The 22,660-nt window shown below is 40.8% G+C and overlaps 1 protein-coding gene across 1 annotated transcript in view; it reads left to right on the top strand.

The window, feature by feature from the left end:
• ERC2 (ELKS/RAB6-interacting/CAST family member 2) overlaps positions 1–22,660 on the top strand; it is a 743,930-nt gene that overhangs the window by 399,317 nt on the left and 321,953 nt on the right. Inside the window, exon 18 of the mRNA XM_044675466.1 lies at positions 1,778–1,789. Coding sequence (XP_044531401.1) covers positions 1,778–1,789 — 12 coding nt within the window. The remainder of the gene's footprint in view (positions 1–1,777; positions 1,790–22,660) is intronic.

The raw sequence follows: 22,660 nt of genomic DNA, 5'->3' as shown, positions 1-22,660 counted from the left end.
TCCAGATTTCTATGAAACCATCTTGCTTGTCACTTCTTATAGCCCAATAGTATTCCATCACAATTGTAAATATTAAAATTAATAACCAATACTCCAAGTAATATATTTTATAAGATTTAATCAAATATCACTTGAAAAGTAGAAGAAAGAAAATAATCTTCAGTAAAGAGAGGCTTTCCCAGACCGTGCACAGGGGGAGAAGAGGGAGAGGGAGGGGTTTACAGAACTACATAAACAAAAATGTAAAGACGCACTTAAACGAAAAGGGAAAAGGAATTTTGGGATGGGGAAAGACTTCTGGGAGATGGAGTCTAAAGGTACAAAATTTCTAATGAATACCCAATCATATGCTACAGCTTGTTCAGCCATTCCCCAGCTGATTGGCATCCCCTCCACTCCTAATTCTTGGCACCTGGAGAAGGACCATTACAGATATCTTGTGTGAATGGCTCCTTGTGCTCTCTTATTCTCTTTGGTACATGGATCTAGTCAGGGCATCACTGGTCCATGAGGATGCAGAGTGGAATGGCGCCTCATTCCCTAGAATCCACATCTAGGTGGGGACAGGGGCAGGGGCAGGGAGACTCCTCTTCCTGAGTTCAAATCTGGCCTCAGACACTTATTAGCTGTATGACCCTGGGCAAGTCACTTAATATCTTTTGTCTCAGACGCCTCGACTGTCAAATAAGCTGGAGAAGGAATGGACGGTCCTCCAGTATCTTTGCGAGGAAAACCTCAAACAGAGTCCCAAAGAGTCAGATGCAACTGAAAGCGACTGAAGAGTAACAACAAATATATTAGATTGCATGTTTATTATATGAGTTAGATAGCACAGAAAACAGATGAGTATGTTATGTGTAATATATTGATATAATATTTGTTTATACTATATTTGTGTTGGTTACTTGACCATGCATTTTAGATATTGTATACTAAGAAGATATTATATACTAATTAGATAATGAGATACTCACAGTGATGAAATAGGAACTCTTTTTCCACTATCAGAAAAAAAAAAAATCCTCCCAAATCCTGTTTTCAGCTCTGGAAGAAACGCTGTTGTGCGGGTTATGGTCGCAGCAGATACTCGCCTCCCCTAAAAGTTGTGACCTCGTTTTGGTTCCCTCTCACGCTTGCTGGACCCCTAAAAGGCGATCCCCGAGGCCACGTAGCCCGAATACCGAGGCTCTTTTAATTTTCAGGCGTGAAAAGGGAAATAACGGAGGGAGTGTGCACTGGTCCAGCCTTTTTTGGTTCAAATCCTGTCTCCGTGACCCCTGAGCTTGCAGCTCGATGGGCCACCTTTGTCATTTCCACTTCTATTTATTAAATCATAAAAGTTTATGGGCCTACAGATAGGGAATGTCTGTATAAATATTCATACCGGAATCGGCCAAACTGTGCCGTTGGCTGGCTCGCCTGCTCCTCTGGTTTGCATCAGAGCGGGCTGCTCCGGGGCCTCCGAGGCACAGATCGGTTTCCGGGGGAGAATTCTTGATAGCCTCGATTTCGAGGTTTGCTCAAAGCTTTCCTGGGGAATATCAAATGCAAATGAACTAGAAGCTTGCACAGTGCTTGGCACACAGTCGGTGCTTAATCAAGATGGATTGATTGTTGCTCATTGTCTGCCTATGAATTTGCCTCATAGAGCATCTGTTGGCTATCCGTTTGAAAACTAATGCTTTTTTTTCTCCTTTCCTTCCTTTTATTCTCCCGCTTCATCCCTTCCTTCCTCTCTGCTTCTCCAAATCGCTGCTTCTTCCCTTGTTGCAACCAGCTTGAATTCCAGGTCAGTACTTTCTGCCATCTTATTTTTTCTACCTAAGCTCAGCTTGTTCCTTGAACTTGTTTTAATGCATTTTTGTAATGTTTTCTTCCGGCCATTATTTCCCCCCAAACTGGTGCCTAGGCCGGTCCATTATACAAGTGTGCAGAATTTCAGGGAAAACCAAACCTTTGGATTGTTCCTAAGTCTGGCCCTTCTACAAGTCATAGTTGCTTTGGTGAATCAGTTGTAATACTAGATAATAAGGTAACACATTTCTCCCAGGGATTTCTGAGGGCTGAGTAAAGGACAACGAAACATGGGGCCCTGGAAAATGAATGCTGCCTTCTAAATTTAAATCAGAAGAACAAAAGATTTGGCAGTGCCATTGAGACTTAAAAGCTCAATTTAATAGCTCTAGCCATTCAGACCTTTTGCTCAATAAATCACAGTGTTTTGAAAGATTTATAATACTTTTTTAAAAAGTCACTTTTGGAAATTATCAGTCTGTTGGTAACATATTGTACACACATGTTATTTCCTTCCATTGTTTGGGTTTTAGCTTTTTAGCTTAGTTTTTATTAGTCATACGACAATCTTTAATTACTCAGACTGTAGCCCAGGGGGCCAGCCTGCAAAATGGGTTCTGCATTGCCCCATGAACCCCAGACTTGATCAACACAATGTCACCAGAGGGAGGCTTCCATTTTTAAATTTGAAAGACAGAAGGCTCAGGTCAACATTTTATTTTTAGGTCAAGCAAGGCGAGCTGCTAGTTTCTAATATATCAAATATTAGATATTTATCAAATATTAGATAATATATCAAATATTTGTCTGTGATCTTAACCTAATGGAATCATGAATTTCCCTGCCCTTCCCTCTACCCCGTCCCATGACGAATGTAAGCTCTGTGAAGGCAGGGGTTGCTTTTCTTTTTTTTCTCCAAATCACTAGTCTTTTATTTAGTCTTTGGCACAAAACACTTAATCAGTTTTAATTGAATTGGATTTTCCCAATAGTCATAGGTCATTTGTTCTTTGAAAACTGTTTGTTTAAGATTCACAAAGCCCAGTCCCACTTCCCAGACTCAGCAGTCAGAAACTAGTGAAGGCATCTGGATAATACCAGGCAAAATTTGTTTCAGAATATTTTAGGACTGTTAAATGCAGGAACCTTGGTCCTTGCCCTCCCTGTCCCACACAGATGGGGGCTCATTAAGGTCTTTGCCTGGAAATTAATTAAGAAAAACAAACAAAACCAAACCCCAAACTCCTCCCATCTCTTAGGCTAATGTTGCCCCTTCCCTGAGGCTCGTGGTAGTTCAAAAGGGATAGTTGACCACCCCCCTTTCCCTGATGCTCCATCTCCCAAATGGGCACAGAATGACCAGTTTCAAATCAGCTATGACAGAAGGAGCAAACTGTCCTGCCTTTCACCACTGGCTTAATTAAAGCCAGCACCAGAGAAGGTTCCCCATAGCCAATGGCCACGCTGAGCTTCACCAAGGTTTTGTTCTCCTTTGGGGGATGGGAGTGGGGTGGAACAGACACCTTCTGGTGCATGATGGTCGGAGACCCACTCAGAGAGAGTAATGGAGGGGAAAAAGAAAACATTCAAGATGGTCCCATGACTGACTGCAGCTCTCCGGCCACGCTATCCAACCAAACTTTTGCCTGCCACAGTTTGGGATTGGCTTGGTTTCCCCCGCCTGCCTCTTTTCTCTCTTTCTTGTTTTGCCATTTCTCCTTTTTGCTGAACTAGTTCTTTTTTCTATGCTTCCAGGTACTTCCCTCTCTAAGTCCAGGAACATCTATCTCTCACACACCTCAGACCTTCGGGTCCGGGCTCAGCCTTGGGATTTAGCCAGTAGAACACCAGCTTGTTTGGGCTCCGTGGTTTATGCGAGGGGAGAAGTGAGGGAGACTGAATGGATTCCTTTATTTTCTAAAGGATGGGAATATCTGTGGGCTCAGTCAGTCATTCACCAAACATTTATGAAGTGCCTCTGATGTGGCAGGCACTGAGCTGTGTGCTAGACCAGATTAGAATGGGGAGGCAGGGGCACTACTTGGCTAGAGATGGCAAAGTGAGCCTGGCAGTTGTCACTCTGTGATCTACTGGGGCATCCATTTGGGATGGATTGACCCTCTGCCAAAAGGAGATGGGTCACCCAGATGGAGAGGTTTTAGTTGTGTTTCCCAGCTAGTTACAAAAGGGAGGTCTTCTTGGGAAAAGGAAAGCCAATGGCCTTTCCAAGCAAGGCTTAGGGAGCCTTTGACAGCCCTGCCAAGTGGACGAGGCTGCTTTTCTAGACTTCTCCAAGTTTACCAGGGAAAAGAAAAGATAACATTTTAAGCAAATATCTAATCCTCAGCCTGCGTGTCTTTGTGATGTGACTTAAAATCAACTTTTGTAGAATTGGGTGTTGGTTTTTGACATGACTTGGTTCATTGGATTTTTTTTTCTGAATTCAGAGAACCTTGCTGGCTACTTAGGCCTGTGCGGGTAGGTCTCTTTTCTGTTGAGAACCTTGTTGCTTGTGCTTTAACAATCCTTATATACTTAGTTTAAAAAAAGAAAAAAAGAAAAACTAGCTAAGCATATGTGTTAGGTTGCACATGCGATCTTCTCAATCTGGTTCCTGTTTCCTTCCTTTCTCCTCCTCCTCCCTTGCCTTTGGCAAATTTCATTTATAACAGAAAAGTCAGAGCAAAGCCAAGGTGATAAGTGCCTGAGATCATCTGCCCTGCTGGAGGGCCCATCTCTCTCCCCATGTATACCCTTGGCAGACATGAATGGAAGTGAGGGATAGCTGGGTCATTGCCTCAAAGGGTTTGTGGTACTGATAGCAAGGGACCTTCAAGGATGGGGCCCATCAAGACAATTGCCTAGAGTAATTAGCAATCAAAAAGGATCCTGGGAGAGCCGCCTCCCTTAGTGGCTCTTTGCACATGTGTATTCCATATTTCGGGGAGGGTCTGCCTAAGGACGGCCACATGCCTCCTTCATGTGCAAACCTGCCTTTGTTGAGACTGATGCCTGGCAACACACATTAACACTGTTAGAGAGTGATTTCATAAACCTTCTCTCTCTCTCTCTCTCTCTCTCTCTCTCTCTCTCATTCTCTCTCTCTCTCTCTTTCTCTCTCTCTCATTCTCTCTCTCTCTCTCTCTCTCTCTCTCTCTCTCTCTCTCTCTCTCTTTCTCTCTCTCTCATTCTCTTTCTCCTCTCTTTCACCACCCCCTCTCCCTCTCCCTCTCTCTCATTTTTTTAACCAAAATAAGCTCCTTTGTTAGGTTTTCTCCAGAGCTGCCAAACATTGGGCTCACATCCCTTCATTCTTCTGGTAAGAGATGAAGTCAGTCCTCTTGGAGGTCCACACCCAAAGACAGAATTAAACATTCCTTCCCTGGGGTTTCCTGGTGGGCTCTATCCTGCCTTGCTTGAGGACAGTTCTTTTACCTGACCTGATTCTCTGTATCTGGAAGGAGGAGATGGGCCAGTCCTTGAGGCCCTGCTAGATGGGTAGCCACTGGTTTGTGCCATATCCAGCTATGGCCAAGAAACTATGAAGAAAAGAACAGGGAGCATCAGAAAACTTGGAGATGGAAGGTGCCAAAGAGTTCAGATGGTCCATATTTGTGGATATAGAAACTAAATGTTAGTGATATCTTTTGATTTCATTTCGTCTACATTTTCAAGTACATCCTTCTCTTCCTTTTCTTCAGAACCCAGATATTAAAAGAAATTTTTTAAAAATAGAAGAAAAAAAGGACAATTTAGCAAAACTAGCCCATGTATCAAAAAGGTCTGACATTGTCTGCTTTGTTGCACATGAAAGAAAAAAGGGAGGAGAAAGGAGAGAGTGAAGAAGGGAGAAAGGGAGAGAAAAATAAGAAAGGAGAAAAGGAAGAGGGAGGGAGGAAGGAAAGGAGAATGATTTTGAAGGAGGAGAGAGGGAGAGATAGAAGAAGAAGGAGGGATGGAGGAAAGGAGAAGAAAGGAAGAAGGGATAGGAGAGAGTTGAAGAGGAAAGAGGAAGAGGAGAGGGAGAGAGAAAGGAAGGGAGGAAAGAAGGGAGAGACAGAGAGAAGAATGAGAAGAAGGAAGGAGAAGGAATAGGAAGAGGGAGGGAGGGGGCCTCTTATCTCATATTTTAGCTCAGCTGGGTCAGAATAATTTCCCAGTGTTCAGTTTAAGGCTTTTTTGTCATTGTTCTTTCTCTTTATACTAGTGTGTATGTGACTGTGTGTGAGTGCAGTTGTGTGGATGTGGGTGAATGTTTTGATTTCATCAAAGTAAGGAACTACCAGTGTGGAAACTCCTTCCACCCATGCAAATGGCACCTCTTCTGGAATTGATCATATTGGAAAGTCATATGGGATCCCTGACAGGTCCATTGATTTGCCGGCGATCCCACAGCCAGGATGGGTCAGAGGCAGACAGCAAATACAACTCCTCTAAATCCCTTTTATCTACACCCACATGCATGCTTGCATATACAACACACACATATGTATAACATAACACATCACATATACACATAACATATATGCTGTATTTAATATAGAATTGCTGTATATAAAATATATATCATGTATACTTATTCATGGGCATGTATGTTCATGATATATATTATGCATAGTTAATTTGTATAAATATATAATTCTATATAAAATATGAAAGTCTACGTATATATAACATTTGGATGAAGGAAGTTGTCTGCAGGTCAGAGAAGTATTTCCCTCTTAAAAATTGCTTCTCAACGGCTGCTGCTGTTTTTGGTGAAATGTCAGAAAAGCTTGTACCAAAGCCCAATTGGGGGAAAGCCAAAAATTTGCTGATTTTGCTGTGGGTGCAAATATTTTATTAGGGGTGGAAAGACTCATTTCCCCTGATTTACAGAGTAGGCCAGCACAGTGGAGTCAAGTCTATATTTAGAGCTGAACTTGACTTGCTGCTGGGGAGCCAGGAACTGGTGTTCAGTTGGCTTGTTTCATCCTATCCAGGACCTTCCCAAAGGGGCTCACCATGGAAGACCCATGGCTCAAGTCATCTTTGGTATCCAGTAACATTAGGACTCTTCTTTGCCCCACCTCCAACCTTATCTCTTAGGAGAAGGAAGGAATGAGAGCAGGGAAAGAGAGTTGAACTTTGAGCCTCAGGGCTTGAGTTCAAATCTTGCCTGTTCCACTTAGTGACCTTGGCCAAGCGATGTTGCCCCTCTAGCCCTCTTTGGGTTTCTTCATCAGTGAAATAAGGAGAATGGACCAAGAGCCTCCAAAGTTCCTTCCAGTCCTGGATCTACTATGGTACCTGAACAGGATTTCACTCACCTTTTTATTTTTAAAAAGTTACATTGGTAACACCCCCAGTATGGATGGACTGCCTACCCCCTCTTTGGCCAGATGTTCTAGGTTTTTGTGAAAGACAGAGAACGTTGAGAGAACAGAGGGAGCAGTTTCATCTCCTTTCCCTCAAAACAGTTAAATTGATATATTTTAGGGCACGGTGGTGTTATGGGGTGCTAGAGGTACACCCCTCGGGATTCCAAAAGGAAGGATACCTTTTGCAAGAATGCAAGACCCTGAAACTTAATTAAAATAAAAAGAGAAATTTACTAAATTAGAAAGTAATGTTGAGAATGGTCAGGAGGATAGTATAGGTGGAACAGCAAGATGAAAGGCTGCTCCCAGAATCCATCAATTCTGGGGATTATATACTTTTTACAACAGTGGGGATGAGACGTTGTGTCATGGTGTGGACGTGATTCTAGAGTGGCAAACACTCAGGCATTTGGTGGGGCGTTTGGTCATCTGACCGGGGTCTGCCTGAAGACCCTCATAGTTTCGGGGGCAGATGGATGCCTGAGATACAGCCCGATGGTATTGAGGTGTAGCCTGGAGTTGCATCTCTGTATCCATCTCAATCTAAAGACAATCTAGAGATGATAATAATCTCAGGGTCTTATAGAAGTTATCAGATGTTCTTGGGTTAGGAGTCACAAGGACAGAAGGGAGCAAAGGAATTTCCCTGCTTACAGGGTGCCTGGGTTTTGGGGGGATGATGCCCATGCCATTGGTAAGAGGTTTTCCTTAAAAAGTGACAATGTGGAAAGAGCTGAGCGTGGCAGAAAGATTTCAGACTGTAGAGCATCAGATAGCATCTATCTGTCATTTACTACAGGTGGGACTTTGGGGAAATCACTTCTCTCTGGGCTGCATTTTTCCATATGTAAAACAAGGCATGAGATCCAATGAGCTCTAACATCTCTTTCCAGCTCTTTCCTGGACTTTTCCATTTCCTAAGGATCAATCTCTTAACAATCATTGTATAATAACCTTAGGAGAAAAATGCCACCCATGATGCTGAGGCTGAAAGTGTGAGTTCTCAAGGTGGTAGCCATTTGTTTCCCATCAGTCCTTTCTCCTGTTGGCCACTACTAGTCTTATAAGGCCAGGTAGGTACTTGATGAGTTCGAGTTTCTTTTTCCACATCTTTAAAATGGGGATAATAACATTGTATAACCCATAGAGTTCTTATCAGAGTCACTTGAGAGAATGTAGGTAAATTGTGGCATGTAAGCCTTAAAGTGGCATACACATATGAAATGTTATTGTTATATTATTAGTTGTTGCTATTATTCTTCTTTTTGACGTGCATGATTTTTAGAGAGGCAGTGTAATATAGTGGACAGGGAGCCAGGATGGGTGTCAGAAAGAGTTGGTTTCCATGTACAGTGGGGGACCCTGAAAGTATACTTGATCTTTCCATGCCCCAGACAACCAAATTGGGATTCTGAAGTACCAAGGACTTGCCCATCAGCATGAGATGAGGGTGTTTTCTAAACAAATCACAGTTTCAGAAATTAATATCGTGAGTATTTATCAATAAATGGCCAGGCCCTAGAAAAGGCACCTTGGAATTTTTTTTTTTTGCAGCCTGCATAGAATCCTTTTAAAAATACCTTTCTCAGCATGATTATAAATCACCTTCCAGAAAAATTGGATCTTGTTTCCTTTCACCTCCATGGTTTTCTTATGAAATGTGAATTCTGTCACTTCATTACCAACAAGGCTGGGTCGCATTGTGGCTGGTTGCCTCTGAATAATGCCACACACTTTCTTCCTCACCATATTAAGTTGCTAGAAATTTCCAAGCTGAATAATGGTAAGTTGTTGAGTATTCTCATTCATTCATTCAATAGTTAGTCAGTTGAGCAACTTTTAGTAAGCACTCACAGTTCTAAGGATTAGGAATATAAAGAAAGACAAAAACAGTGAGTACCCTCAAGGCACTTACTTTTCAGTGGGGGAGACAGCTTGTTAGCAGATAGGAAAATTCAAGATATCTCCTTGTTGTTCATCTTTAATTTTCCAAGAGAACAATGACATTGTCATGTTGGGATAAGAGAATGAATGATGGATGATGTCTAAGACTGAAGTGAGGCAGAGTTGCTTAAAGTTCTCAGGCTCCTCTTTCTTCCAGTCTTTGAAGTCCAGTAGCAAGACAAGAATCTAGATGACTGGTGGTGGCCTGGGATGTGAGTGGAAAACAATATATCTACAGAATAAATGAAAGGCAAGCTGAAAGGGTGAGGGATTAGAAGCTAAGGAGAATGGGTAAGGCTTCCTCCTGATCCTAAGATTTCAGCCGAATCTTAGAGGAAGCTAGGGAAACTGAAGTGCAGAAATTATGGAGAAGAACATCCCAGGTATATGGAAAGGCCACTACAAAGGCAACAACATGAGGGATGGAAGCAAGAAAGTCTTGTTCAAGGAACATCGAATATACCGGTATTGTTAGAATGTGAAGTGGTTGAAAGATTCACGGTCAAAACAGGCAGGGACAGGTTATGAAGATTTTTGGATGCCAAACAAATTTGAGCCTGGAAGTAATGTGGAGTCATTGGAGCTCACAGAGCAGGGAGCAGTGTGTTATGGCCTAATCTTTGCTTTCCAAAGCATCTTTGGCATCTCTTGGAAGATGGACTGGAGAGGAAGGAAAATCTTAAATTAAGAAAGGGATACTAGTGATATCATATTTTTGAGGAGAGGGAATGATCCAGAATTCCAGTTTTGGCAGATATGACTAGAGGTAAAGGGGGAATATAAAAAGATGTTGTAATAAGAGAAACAAAATGTGTTGTATATGTGGGGTGAATGAGAGTGAGGAGTCAAGGCTGATGTTGAAGGTATGAGCTTGGATAAATGAAAGGGTGGTGATACCTCCCACAATGATAGGGGATTTAACTTATCTATAAGATGATGAGGTTGGAAGGTGAGAAAGGGAAGGAAAGAAGCTTTTACATAGCACCTGTGTGCTTGGCACTGTGCTATTCCTCCCTTTTAAAAAAATATTCTCTCATTTGATCCTCATGACATCCCTACAAGGCATTTAATAGTCTGGTTTCATCTACTATCCACCCCCTCCTAATGATTATCCTGTAATCAGTCATTCAACAAATGTGGGAAGCCAATAAGAGAAACAGAGTCTCAAATAGATATTTTTAACTGAACCCCCCTTGATGGCTCTTCCTTATTGAAAACAAATTAGTTTTGAAGACAGCCTCAAGTATTATAAAATACCTCTGAGCAAACCAGAAATTAAGAGGTTAACAGTTTCTCTTTAAGACAGAAATGCAGAAAATTAAGCTCACAACTGTTCTCAGACAGTCAAGGTCAAAACTGGACAAAAGTTAGACAAGACTCCTCCAGCAGGTGCTTTTCCTCCCGATAAGGTAGAAGACTCAGCCTTGGGACTTTTTTCTCATCGAGCATTATCTTCATGAGAAAATCTTTGTAAAACCATAACTTTATTGTGCTTTGAAAAACCATGACATAACAACAGCTTGAATGCGCAAATGTGAACTTTCTTTGTGTGTGTGTGTAATGGGTTTGGTATACATTATATAAATAAAATCCTAAGCTCTTTGCGAGAGATGCAGCAGCAGCATGAGCTGACGGAGAGATCTCCCATGTCTGTTACTTTCTTATCAACTAAGCAGTCTTTATCAGATTATCTGAAGATGATAAATAGATCTCGAGAAACAAAGTTTTATTTAGTGCTTGTTATATGTCAGTCAAGTCAACAAGCCATTTATTAAACCCCTACGATGTGCCAGATACTGTGTTAAGGACTCTAAGCACAGGGTAGGCAAAAGGCATAAACACAAAGCCTATTCTCCAGGGACTCTTATTCTGTCAGGGGAGTCAACATGTAAAACATTTGGGACTGACAAGATACTTGTTGAATACATAAAATAACCTCAGGGAAAAGCACTTGGACAGGACCCCTTCAGAAATTACTGCTTGAGCTGAATCTTGACAAAAGCCAGATAAAATTAAAAGGAAAAGGTGAAGAGGGACATTTCTGGCATGGCGCATAGCCAGTGCAAATGGGATAGAAAGTGAAGAGATACATATAAGAAGCAGCAAATAATTCTGTTGACCTCACTGGGATGTGTGAGGTCACATGGAAGAGAATTTTAAATTTAACTCTCTAGTCTTCTGTTGTTTTGTAAGGTGTCAGTTTGATGGTTCCAAGGACAGCGGGACATGTTTTTCACAGATAATCACCATGGAGAAAATAATTATAATAATTAGTGGTGAGAGACTCCTTCGGCAACTGAGTGATGCCCTACAAACACACACACACACACACACACACACACACACACACACACAGAGGCATAGAGAAAGAAAGAGACAGAGGGAGAGAGGGAGAGAAAGAGAGAGAGAGAGAGAGGGAGAGAAAGAGAGAGAGAGAGAGAGAGAGAGAGAGAGAGAGAGAGAGAAAAGAAAGAAAGAAAGAAAGAAAGAATTAAAGAAAGAAAGAAAGAAAGAAAGAAAGAAAGAAAGAAAGAAAGAAAGAATTAAAGAAAGAAAGAGGGGCAGTCATTGCTTCTCCCTGTCCTAGCCATGGAAAGCTGGTGTTTCTAAAAAGAATGGTGCTCTAGAAGCATAGGTCATAGATCTTTTGCCCCTCTTGTTGCCTTTCCCATCGATTTGTAAAAGCCGTCCAAGCTGTGATTGTCAGAGTGATTCCTGAAAAGTCTAAGATGAAACTGGCTTCCTCTCCCCAACAGACATGCTTGTGTCTGCGGATCCAAGGAAACTAGACAGATGGTTCAGAAACCCTTTCAAGGAGGCAGAGAAGATTTCAAAGGGAGCAGAGACTGAGGGCTTCTTGTTCCCAAATCTGGGCTTGTACCTTTATCACATCTCTTTCCTTGAAGAGGAATGGAAGAGTTGCTGTTAAAATACATTTCAAAGTTTGAAAAACAAACAAAACTCTCTCTAGATTCATGCCCACGGATATAGAGTTGGAGGGTCACAGGGGCCTCAGAGACCATCTTCTAAAATGAGATAATAAAACACCCACCTTGAAGGGCTCTTCTGAGGGTCAAAAAAGAGAATATCTATAAAAAGATGCTTAGCACAGTGTTTGGCACAGAGGTGCTGTGGGGAAGCTTTTCCCCTTCCCCATCTCCCTTCTAAACCACTATGTTAGAGATAATTTAAATGAGACCCAGGATGGTCAAGTGACTTCCCTATCATCTGGGTGGTAAGTATGAGGGGTGGGATCTGAACCCAGGACCTTAGGCTTCAGAGCCAATGAGGTTTCCTTTGTCTTCATTATGTGCATATATGTACATATGGTCATATATATATATATATTTATGTTTATTTCTATACATGTGTTAAATGTGTAGTTATACTACACATACATGCATATATTCCTATAATTATTCATTACAGTTTTATTTACATACATGCTTATATACACACATAACACCAATTCCTATGTATGTATGTATTTATATATAGGTACATATATACACACACTTATATATGTATTTTTATGTGTAGAAATATATTTATTAATATATTTGTATTAGATAGTTAATATATGTAGGTAGGGCTAGAAATTATATTTTATTATTTATATTTACATTTCCAAAAGAATCTGACTTTCATTAATTTTCAAGAGAAAGGGAAGGGAAGAAATAGGAACAAACATTTATTTGTTATTTATTTATTAAAACCCTTACCTTTTGCCTTGGAATCAATATGGAGTATTGGTTCCTAGGCAGAAGAGCAGTAAGGGCTAGGCAACAGGGGTCAAGTGACTTGCCCAGGGTCACACAGCTAGGAGGTCTCTAAGGTCATATTGCTGAATCTAGAATCTTCCATCCCTGGGCCTGGCTCACAATCCATTGAGGCACTTAGGTGCTCCAGAACAAGCATTTGTTAAATGCCTTTTGGGTGCCTGCCTTTTTCAGAGATGCACCGAATTCTGACTAACTCAGAAAGAAGGATCCATATCCTGGAACCTCCGTACAAAAGGATGGACACCATTGGAATGTCCTTAGCATCAGAAAGTGCTGGTGGAAGCATTGAGGTGACTTGGGGGAAAAACTACATCAGACAGTGGAGATTTCTTTTCTTTTATTGAGGTTTTTGGTAGCCTCAGGAGCTGGAGGAAAGAAAGATTGACCAGTGCTGGATCCACTTTTTTGGTTGTTGAATACTTTAGAGGCCCCCATGCAATCTAAAAGTACACAGAATGGTCTGGAGCTTTGTATGTTCATCTGACCACTGCAGGGTGGAGGAAATCCTTTAAAAAAATGAAACTGAAAGTCATAGTTAGGTGTTTCAGTGAATAGTGAGCCAGGCCTAGAGATGGGAGGTCCTGGGTTCACGTCTGGCCTCAGACACTTCCCAGCTGTGTGACCTTGGGCAAGTCACTTACCCGCCACTGCCTAGCCCTTGCCTTTCTTCTATCTTGGAACCAATACACAGTATTGATTCTTTTTTAAAAAGTAATTAATTAACTAATTAATTCACAGTATCAATTCTATGACAGAAGGTATGGTTAAAAGAATTAAATTTAAGCACATAAAAAGAATCAGCAGGGGTGATGGAATACTATTGTGCTCAAAGGAATAATGAACTGGAGGAATTCCATGTGAACTAGAACGACCTCCAGGAATTGATGCAGAGTGAAAGGAGCAGATCCAGGAGAACATTGTACACAGAGACTGATACACTGTGGTAAAATAGAATGTAATGGACTTCTGTACTAGCAGCAATACAATGACCCAGGACAATTCTGATGGATTTATGGTAAAGATGCTACCCACATTCAGAGGAAGAACTACAGGAGTGGAAACACAGAAGAAAAACAACTGCTTGAACACATGGGTTGAGGCGGACATGATTGGGGATGTGGACTCTCAACTACCACACCAATGCAACTATCAACAATTTGGAAATAAGTCTTGATTGATGACACATGTTAAAACCAGTTAAAACCAGCACATCGACTATGGGGGTGGTGGAGGTGGGGGTGAAGGGGAAAGTAAAAACATGAATCATGTAACCATGGAAAAATTAAAAAAAAAATAAAATAAAATAAAGAATCAGCAGGTTAAAACATTCACTAAGAATAATCTGCAAGGTTTGCTATTACAATAAGAATCAGTTGGCTGTAAACAAATCTGTTTTCAAAGCAAAGAATCTAGAGGAAAAGCATGACCCCTTTTCTTTATTATGCATGGGAACAAGGCTTACAATTGGTTGATATTCTAGATATCGAACCAGAAAGAGTCATTGAATGACAGATGTGAGAGAGCCAAGTGAGAACATCGGGCCAAACCTTCATGTTTTACAGAGGAGCCACCTGGGGCCTCAAGAGATGGACTGATTCAAGAGGTGACTGAGGGGCAGTGAATCCCAGCTCCCCTCTCCTCCGTCCCCAGGCAGCCTGCTTTCTCCCTTCTCAGGAGCATTAAAAAATACTGCCACAACTCTTGCAATTATAATGCTATTGTAACCTGCTGTCACCAGTTGAGTAGCTGACCATTGGACGGACAGTCCCTCCATCTGCGGAAAAAGGATTTGTGGATGGCCAAGAGCTTATCAAGGCGATGAGAACCCAGGGAGGCACAGAGGGAAATAGCCATTGAGAGATATGCCGTAGGAATCCACCAGAGCTTTTGTGACACACACTGTCTTTGCAGAACATGTGATGCTGGGGATCCCACAGATCCAGAGTCTTCCTCAGCAGCTTATTTCCCTTCTGGTGTGTTTTTCTCTTTCCACGCACCTCATTCCTCTTGAGGGTTGTCATTTGCTTTTCAAAGCCTGACGTGGCAGAAATGTGTCATTAAAAGTGGTTCATCCCCTGTCACCCCTATTGTCCTTACCAACTATATGAACTCCAAAATAATAGAGCCAGTCAGCAAGCATTTATTAAATGCCTTTGAGTACCAGGCAGTGACTCAAAGAAAGCAGACATTCCCTGTCCTCAGAGAACTCAGATTCCAAAGGGAAAGAGAAACATGGAATATACAAGGTCCAGACAGTGTATATTTAAAGGAAGGTCTGTAGATATAAGACAGAGAGAAGGGAAATCACCCTGGCACTTGCATTGGGTATGAACTGGAATGAGGAGGGCCTTGAGGTGATGCAGAGAAATCAGTTGGAAATCTATTGCATTCATTCAGGTAGGACTCTCAGTGTTTGAGTCAGGGTTGCGACTGTGTGAGTAGGAGAAAAATGATGCATACCAGAGATGCTGTGAAGAAGGAAGCAACGATATTTGGCAGTGGATGAGATATCTGAGGTGAGAGGGAGGATCAAGGATAACTCAAGGGTTAGGCGTCCTGGAGACTTGGAGGGTGCCAGGGTTCTCAGTATTAGTAGAAAGTTTTGGAATAGTGGAAGGCTTTAGGGAAAGGATTGAGTTCTGTTTTGGACATGATGAGTTTGAGATGTCCCAAAGGAAGTTAATAGTTTGGGAATGGAGCTCAGGAAAGAGCCTCGCTAGAAATTATCTTCATGGAGATGAAAAATGCACCCGCTGGGGATAATGAGATCACCAATGACATAGTCGAAATGGGAAACATAAAAGAGTCCAGGACAAAGCCTATATTGTACAGTCTAATATTGCTTTCTGACTTTGTGAAATTATTATAGTGTCACCCCAACCCTTGCTCGATTAGCCATTCCTTCGCACATCTTTAATATCCTTAAAACAGGGAATACTTTTTTGTCTTCATTTTATAAGACTTAAATAAAAAGTTACACTAATTTTTTGAGTGGAAAAAATGAAGACATTTAGGTTAGGCAGTGGTGTCAGGCCAATGTCAAGCTGTTTGAATACTTCAACTGAAAGTGTTGATATTAAAGAATGGCTCAATTTTCAATTTGAATGGAAACTTCTACTAGAGTGGCATCCCAGGGATCAGTTCTTGGCCATATGCTAGTAGATGTTTTTTATCACTCTTTGTGATGAGGGCATAGATAACACATGTACCCAAATTGTAGGTAACACAAAGCTGGGAAGACTAGATAACCTCTTAGATGACTTAGTATGGCTACAAAAAGATCCCAGTAGTTTAGAATGATGGCTTGAATCTTACACGATGACCTTTAATAAAGATAAATTAAAAACTATTAGAAGGACTCAAATCAGCAAGGAGAAGTTGGAACATGTGTGATCATGAGAGAGAATTCTCTGATGGGCAGTTTACATGCCACATTGATGGCCACACAGTGTCAGAAGGATGAGATGAAATCCCCCGTCCAGAGGATTAGACTCTGTGTAGAATACATGGGAGAAGGTGGGCAAGAATCATGCCGGCATTGGTGGACGGCTCTCTGCATCCCTGGAGAAGGTATCCCTGTCCTGAAGATAACAGATCATTGTCCGGGATCAGTGTCTCTTGAAGATATTTCATGCCTTTCTATGGTTCTCTCTGTCTATCTCCTGATGCGCAAGCACTACAGACCTTTCATCCAATTATACAGTATTGCTTGGTTCATAGGCATTTTTCATTCCTTGTTTTTTTCCCACATGCCTCGTTAGGCCAAACAGTTTTGTATGGCTGTGGATCTCATTTAGGAGTTTCTGAAATGTTCCAGGACTTGATGCAATGAGCAAGATGTCATCTACACATAGGAGCATCTGGAGAACCAGAGCCAATTACAGAGGATTTTTCATCATTTGGACTCTGGGTTGGAGATAATCCATGAGAGTCATAACTTGGCAAGCACTTCTCACTGTTTTCTCCCTTGCTTGAGATTAATCATTTAATTATAAGGACATAAAACAGTTATTTTTAAAATTTCTATAATGATGTATGTTTTGATACCAAAAAAAATCATCTCCACTTCTTTGCAGAGGAGAAACACTTGATTGGAAGAGAAGGCTATAAGGAAGACTATAAAAGCCGATACTCCTCTCTCCAATCAAATGCTTTTAAATAGTCATTAAATACCTATAGGGAACAGTCAGTTGTGTGAGTATGAAGTTGTAGCCTATTGTGGACTATCACTTGTGCCTGTTTCTGAATCATTTCCTGGGGAAGAATATTATTCAATTGTTCTATGTGCAGTTTATTCTACTTAAGATGTGTAAAGACAGAAAAGTTGACATTTGATAGAGTATTCACTGATATTTTCTTGGCAGCCTTTGGTGGGTCCAACTTCCCTGCTGTCATATTTCTTGAGAGTAGATTTTGCAGGGCCATCATTTTGTACTCTCTAAACTGGAGATTTTGAGTGGGAAAGAAATAGAGACATAGGAGGTAGTCTAGCAATCCTAGAAGGGAAGAGGAGAAGTTCCTCCAAAAGAACCTTACAGGGATCCCCAGCAAAAGTCATGAAAAAGCACTTTTCAAATGGTGGCTGTCCTGGAGAACTTCCTATCCACCTTTTGTTGATATGGTTGTTTTTGGATGGCAGAATTGTAGACTGATTAATCTGAGTTTTCCATTTCTCAAAACTGTAAAATAATCATCATCACATCTACTTCCTCCTCCTCCTCCTCAGATACTTCCTAGCTGTGTGACCCTGGGCGAGTCACTTAATCCCATTGTCTAGTTCTTACTGCTCTTTTGCCTTGGAACTGATACCTGTGACACATTGGGCAAGCCACCTCATCTTTCCAGGTCCGAGTTTCCTCAGATCTAAAAGAAGGACTTTGAACTAGATGGCTTCTGAGGATCTTTCAGCTGCATATCTATGATTCTTTGGTTTAAAAAGTCAGACATTATAGGTAGCCAGATATCCATACAGAGTTCCCACCTCTGCAAAGAAGTAGAGATGATTTTTTGCTTGTATTTTTTTTTAAACCTTAGAATCAATAATGTATATTGGTTCCAAGGCAGAGTGGTTAGGGCTAGGCAATGGGGATTAAGTGACTTGCCCAGAGTCACACAACTCAGAAATATCTGTGGTCACATTTGAACCCGTAACTTCCCGTCTCCAGGCCTGGTTCTCCATCCACCAAGCTGGGTTTTATCACTACAATTTGTTGGCATTTGTTTTTGGGTGTTTTGGTGTTATACTGTCCCTTGACGTTGTTGTCAGCATTCTGTGTATTGCTTTTCCAGTGATTTATCCTTTGCTTTCTTTCAGGTTACATAAGGCCTTCCATGCTTTTCAGGATCTATCATATAGCATTACGCTGATTGTTTTATAAAGAAACTTGTAGCATCTTGAGTAAGCTATTGGATGAGTGGATTCCAACAATTCTTAGAGGATTGGAAGGCTTATTTCTATTCAGGGACATGAAATCTTGCTAATCTCTTTAATGTCATTGAGGGGTTGATGTAGCAAGGGAGAACTCTCTGGATAATTTATTTAGATTTTGAAACAGTCTTTGATAAGGTTTCCCATCAAAGCCAGATAAAACAAATTTATGTTACCATAGAATCAGGGGTGGGGGATACTTTGTCAACAAAAGAGAATTGGCTTCAAGACAGAAAACCAAGGGTTACGTAAACCAACACTTCTTTGGATAGAAAAGTGCTAACAGTTGAGGTACTCCAGGGACTGGAACAGAAGCTGATTTTTTTCAGAGTTGTCATAAATGATCTTGAAGGCAGAGTTCCCAGGAAAATCTCCCAAGTGAAGCTCATCTGAGGTACGGAATGCTGAACTCTGGGAGGATAAACTCCAGGCAAAGCTCACAGAGACCTTTGGGAGAGGCAGGGAAGTGGTAGATAAGCATCAACCAATAAGGAGGTCTCCTCAGGCTGGAGAACTGAAGACTGAAGCTCATAAAAAACCAAGAAGGAATGGAAAGGATGGACTGCAACTGACCAACGCTCAGAACATAAGAATTAGGTGGCACTTTTAGGGCTTTATCTTTATACTTCCATATGGTCATGCTATGTACCCCCAGGCCTTGAAGACAGACAAGGTTTCATTTCTATCTTTGCCAAAATTTAGTATAGTATGCAGTTAATGTTTCTGGAACTGAATTAAATTGAAATTGGGGATTTTTTTAAAAAATGAGCTTTTGTGGCAGAAAACAGCTTAGGATCATTGCAAGTACAGCAAAATATTCTAAATGCCATCTAGCCCAACTTTGGGCCCCTACTTATTGTCAGCCATTAAGTGACCGGTATACATGTTTTGATGGTCCAACTCTATATCTGTCCATCCAATTTTATGTCCTTATCTCATCTATTTACATTTTTCATCCACTTGGTTTTTCTAGTGTAGATGACTGAGTTGCAAAGCAGAAAAAGCTAACCCTTTCCTTTTTTAATACTCTCAAGTCATTCTTCCTCTTACCCTTATTTCATTCTCTCTTTTTTTGTTTATCAACAGAGACAAGAAAAATAAGCTGACCATGAGCCCACAAAGCTAGGAAACTTGAATCAAAATCAAGGTTTTTGCAGGATTGTCTTGGGAAATATTCAGCATCTAAAATCTTAGGATTTCCTTTCTAGACATTTGATTTTATGATGGCTTTGCTATTAATTCTATTAATACTATTAATTCTCTGAGCATTTTCTATCTTCATTTCATTTGGTAAAGGTAGGGTCCAGATCTGGTGGGTGTATACACATGGCGGCCATCCACACTGTATCACTTCATGTACACCTGGGTGTACAAGACTCATTCTCTTGGCTGACTCACTCATTCTAACCTACTGGAAGGGATCGTTCCTCAGACAATGTGGTCATTCATTGTGTGGTCATGCTAAAATTCTCCAAATAGGATTCTTAGTTGTAACTACTGAGAGAGGATATACTTCATCTACTTAACTCTTGATTTGAGTATCCATCGATGACACATTTTTAGATCTTAAGCATAACCATTTACTTAGAAGTGAAGCAAAGAAATAGCACCACAGGTGCTTATATATAAAAGCAAATGCAAGAATAATAAATAAGTCATAGTTCCCAGTTTAATCTACAGTCACATTGTAAACAGAGTTCCATTTTCTGAGTACAGCAAACCAGGCAGCCAGCTCTTCCCTCATTAGGATGTAAAACCTGTCTTTCCATTGTAGCAACAGCAATTTATGAAAGGTTTCACCTTTTTGACCTAGTTTCAACTCATAAGTGGTACCAAAGGGCAACTATTGGAAATCCAGCATTTATTCAGCCAATCAGAAACTCTCAATTAAAGTCTTGTCAGCTAATTGATCCAGTGAGTTGGTCTCTCCAAATAGCTCCATTAAACTGCTTGAACTCTCTTATAAGTTTTCCTCATGCTAATTTTATTTATTTTTATTTTATTTTTTGCCACTGTAGCCTTCTATAACCTGAATGGCTTACCTCTTAAGTTTTCTGATATTCAGTGCCTCCCCCCTTACCACATTTTCCCCGTGAAGCCAACAGTCTGATTTAATCATTTCTCAGTTTCTAAATAGCTATTTCTCGTTTTAAAATTTTTACTTGTCTTAAAACAGTTATATGCAAATGAGCTCAGAGACCATAATGCTCTGAAACTCCTTGTTCTTAAACAGTCTCACATCATATTGTGTCTGTAATCTGCATTTTTTCATACTTACATTTTCCAATTTTTGATAACAAATGTTCTTTCTCTGCTGCTTTAAACCATCAAACTGTTCACATAAAAATGAAGTATCACTGTACATCTTTTAAAATGTGATTTAAATCTTTATATGTTCTTTTTTCTGTCCCAAACTGCCAAAATCCCATCTGACAGCTGTGCTTCTTTATACAGATTTACCAGAATTTATTAAACTAAAATGATTTTCCTACTTCTTTTAGGCATCAAACTGTTCTCATTTCTGAAAGAGGAAATATCTTACATCCCTTACCAGTTGATATATCTTTTTCCTTCCAAAAATACTGCTCCAAACAAAAATCAACATGTTCAAGGAAAGGTAGCCTAGAGCCATTATGGCACCTCACATAAGTATATCCAGTATATATACAACAAAAATAAAATGTAAATTGGGAAGGCAGGTGCCAGCAAAAAAATGAGAAATGCTTCCTGGTGGTGGTGTTTCAGTTGGATCTTGAAGGAAACCAAGAGCTTCTAAGAAGTGGAAATGAAGAGTGAAAACATTCCAAGCATAGGAGAAAAAGAGAGAATGGAGATGAGTTAATATCTACAAAGGGCTTGGCAAACTTTAAAGTGCTATGTGTGTTAATTATTATTGGTATTATTATTATGTGACCAAAACAAAAAGACCATTTTCTACTGGACCATAGAGCATGTGGGACAGAGCATTGTTAACAAGACTAGAAAGCTAGGAAGGGACCAGTTTGTGTAGACACTTAAATACCAAACAGAAGTTTATATTTGTTTTTCGGGGAATAGGGAACCAGTGGCGTTTATTGAGGATAGAGATGACATAATCAGACTAGCGCTGTAGGAAAATCATTATGGCAACTATGTGAAGGATGGAATGGAGAAGAAAGGCTTGAGGCAAGGGGACCAGTTAGGAAGCTACTGCAATCATCTCAGAAGTGATGATGGTCTGAACTAAGGTGGGTGGGTGGATGGAGAGGAGACAGAACTCAGAGAGGTTGGGGAGCAGGGAGGGAACCCCACGGCCAAAAAGCAAGATCTAGTGTGAATGGAGACGGGGGAGAAGGGGAAGGAGAGCTAGACTGACACACCTTTTGGGAGGTTGTGATTTCCTAAAGACTATCTAGACAGTTACAAGCAGAATGGAGAATCGCACTCAAATCATCTGACTCCTGGGATAATAATCTTTCCTTTCTATCAAGCTACCTTCCCTCAAATATTCGTTTGGAGTCAGGGAGATCTGAGGTCAAATCCTGCCTCATACACTTTCCTAGGTAGATGACCAGTCATTTGACAGTCTCCTCATCTGTAAAATGGGGATACTAACCACATCTACCTTTCAGGGAAGTTTGTGAAGATCAGATGAATTGATGCATGTAAAACATTTTGTAAACTTGAAATGACACACACATACACACAAAGATATTGTGAGATGATGATGATGATGATGATGATGATGATGATGATGATGACTGTTATTTAGTGTCTATCTCAGATTTCATATAGGTGGGGATGGCAGGGGGAGAAAGTTTTGCTTTTAGCCATTTGTTGACCCTCATGATTTATGTGCCATGAAATGCAGGAGCCTTGAGCAATATTCAGATGCAAGAACCCTGCGTATCTAGAAAGGAGGCGATGAGCTAATTTCATTGAGGCTGGCACCTGTTGAGGAGGCTTCTTGCCTGTAAGAGTCTTCTCCATCCCTCCTGTAGTTCTGGGAGCCATGAATGACTGTTTGTTCTCTCCCAGACCCCTTAGATGAAGAACACATGTCAGAGCAAGCGGAATGTGCACTCTGACCTTCAGCCACGCTTCTGTTTGGGCTCCCACTGGGGAGCGACTTTCACTTATAAAAAAGGGGTCTTTTTTCTTCGCTGACACTTGTGGTCATGAATTAACCAGGTAGTGCCCTCTCCCAGCCCCCATGGGCAGCATGAAGGAAGGATGCCAGAGCCTCTCCTTAGCCTGGTAATCCGAGTTGCACGTACGTGTGTCTGTGTGTGAGTACCCACAGGGAGACGTGGATATTTATATATATATATATATATATATATATATATATATATATATATATATATATATAT

Source organism: Gracilinanus agilis, chromosome 1, assembly GCF_016433145.1.
Source record: "Gracilinanus agilis isolate LMUSP501 chromosome 1, AgileGrace, whole genome shotgun sequence".
NCBI lineage: Eukaryota > Metazoa > Chordata > Mammalia > Didelphimorphia > Didelphidae > Gracilinanus > Gracilinanus agilis.
Note: the sequence above shows the minus strand (reverse complement) of the source record. Positions and strands in the feature narration are given on the sequence as shown.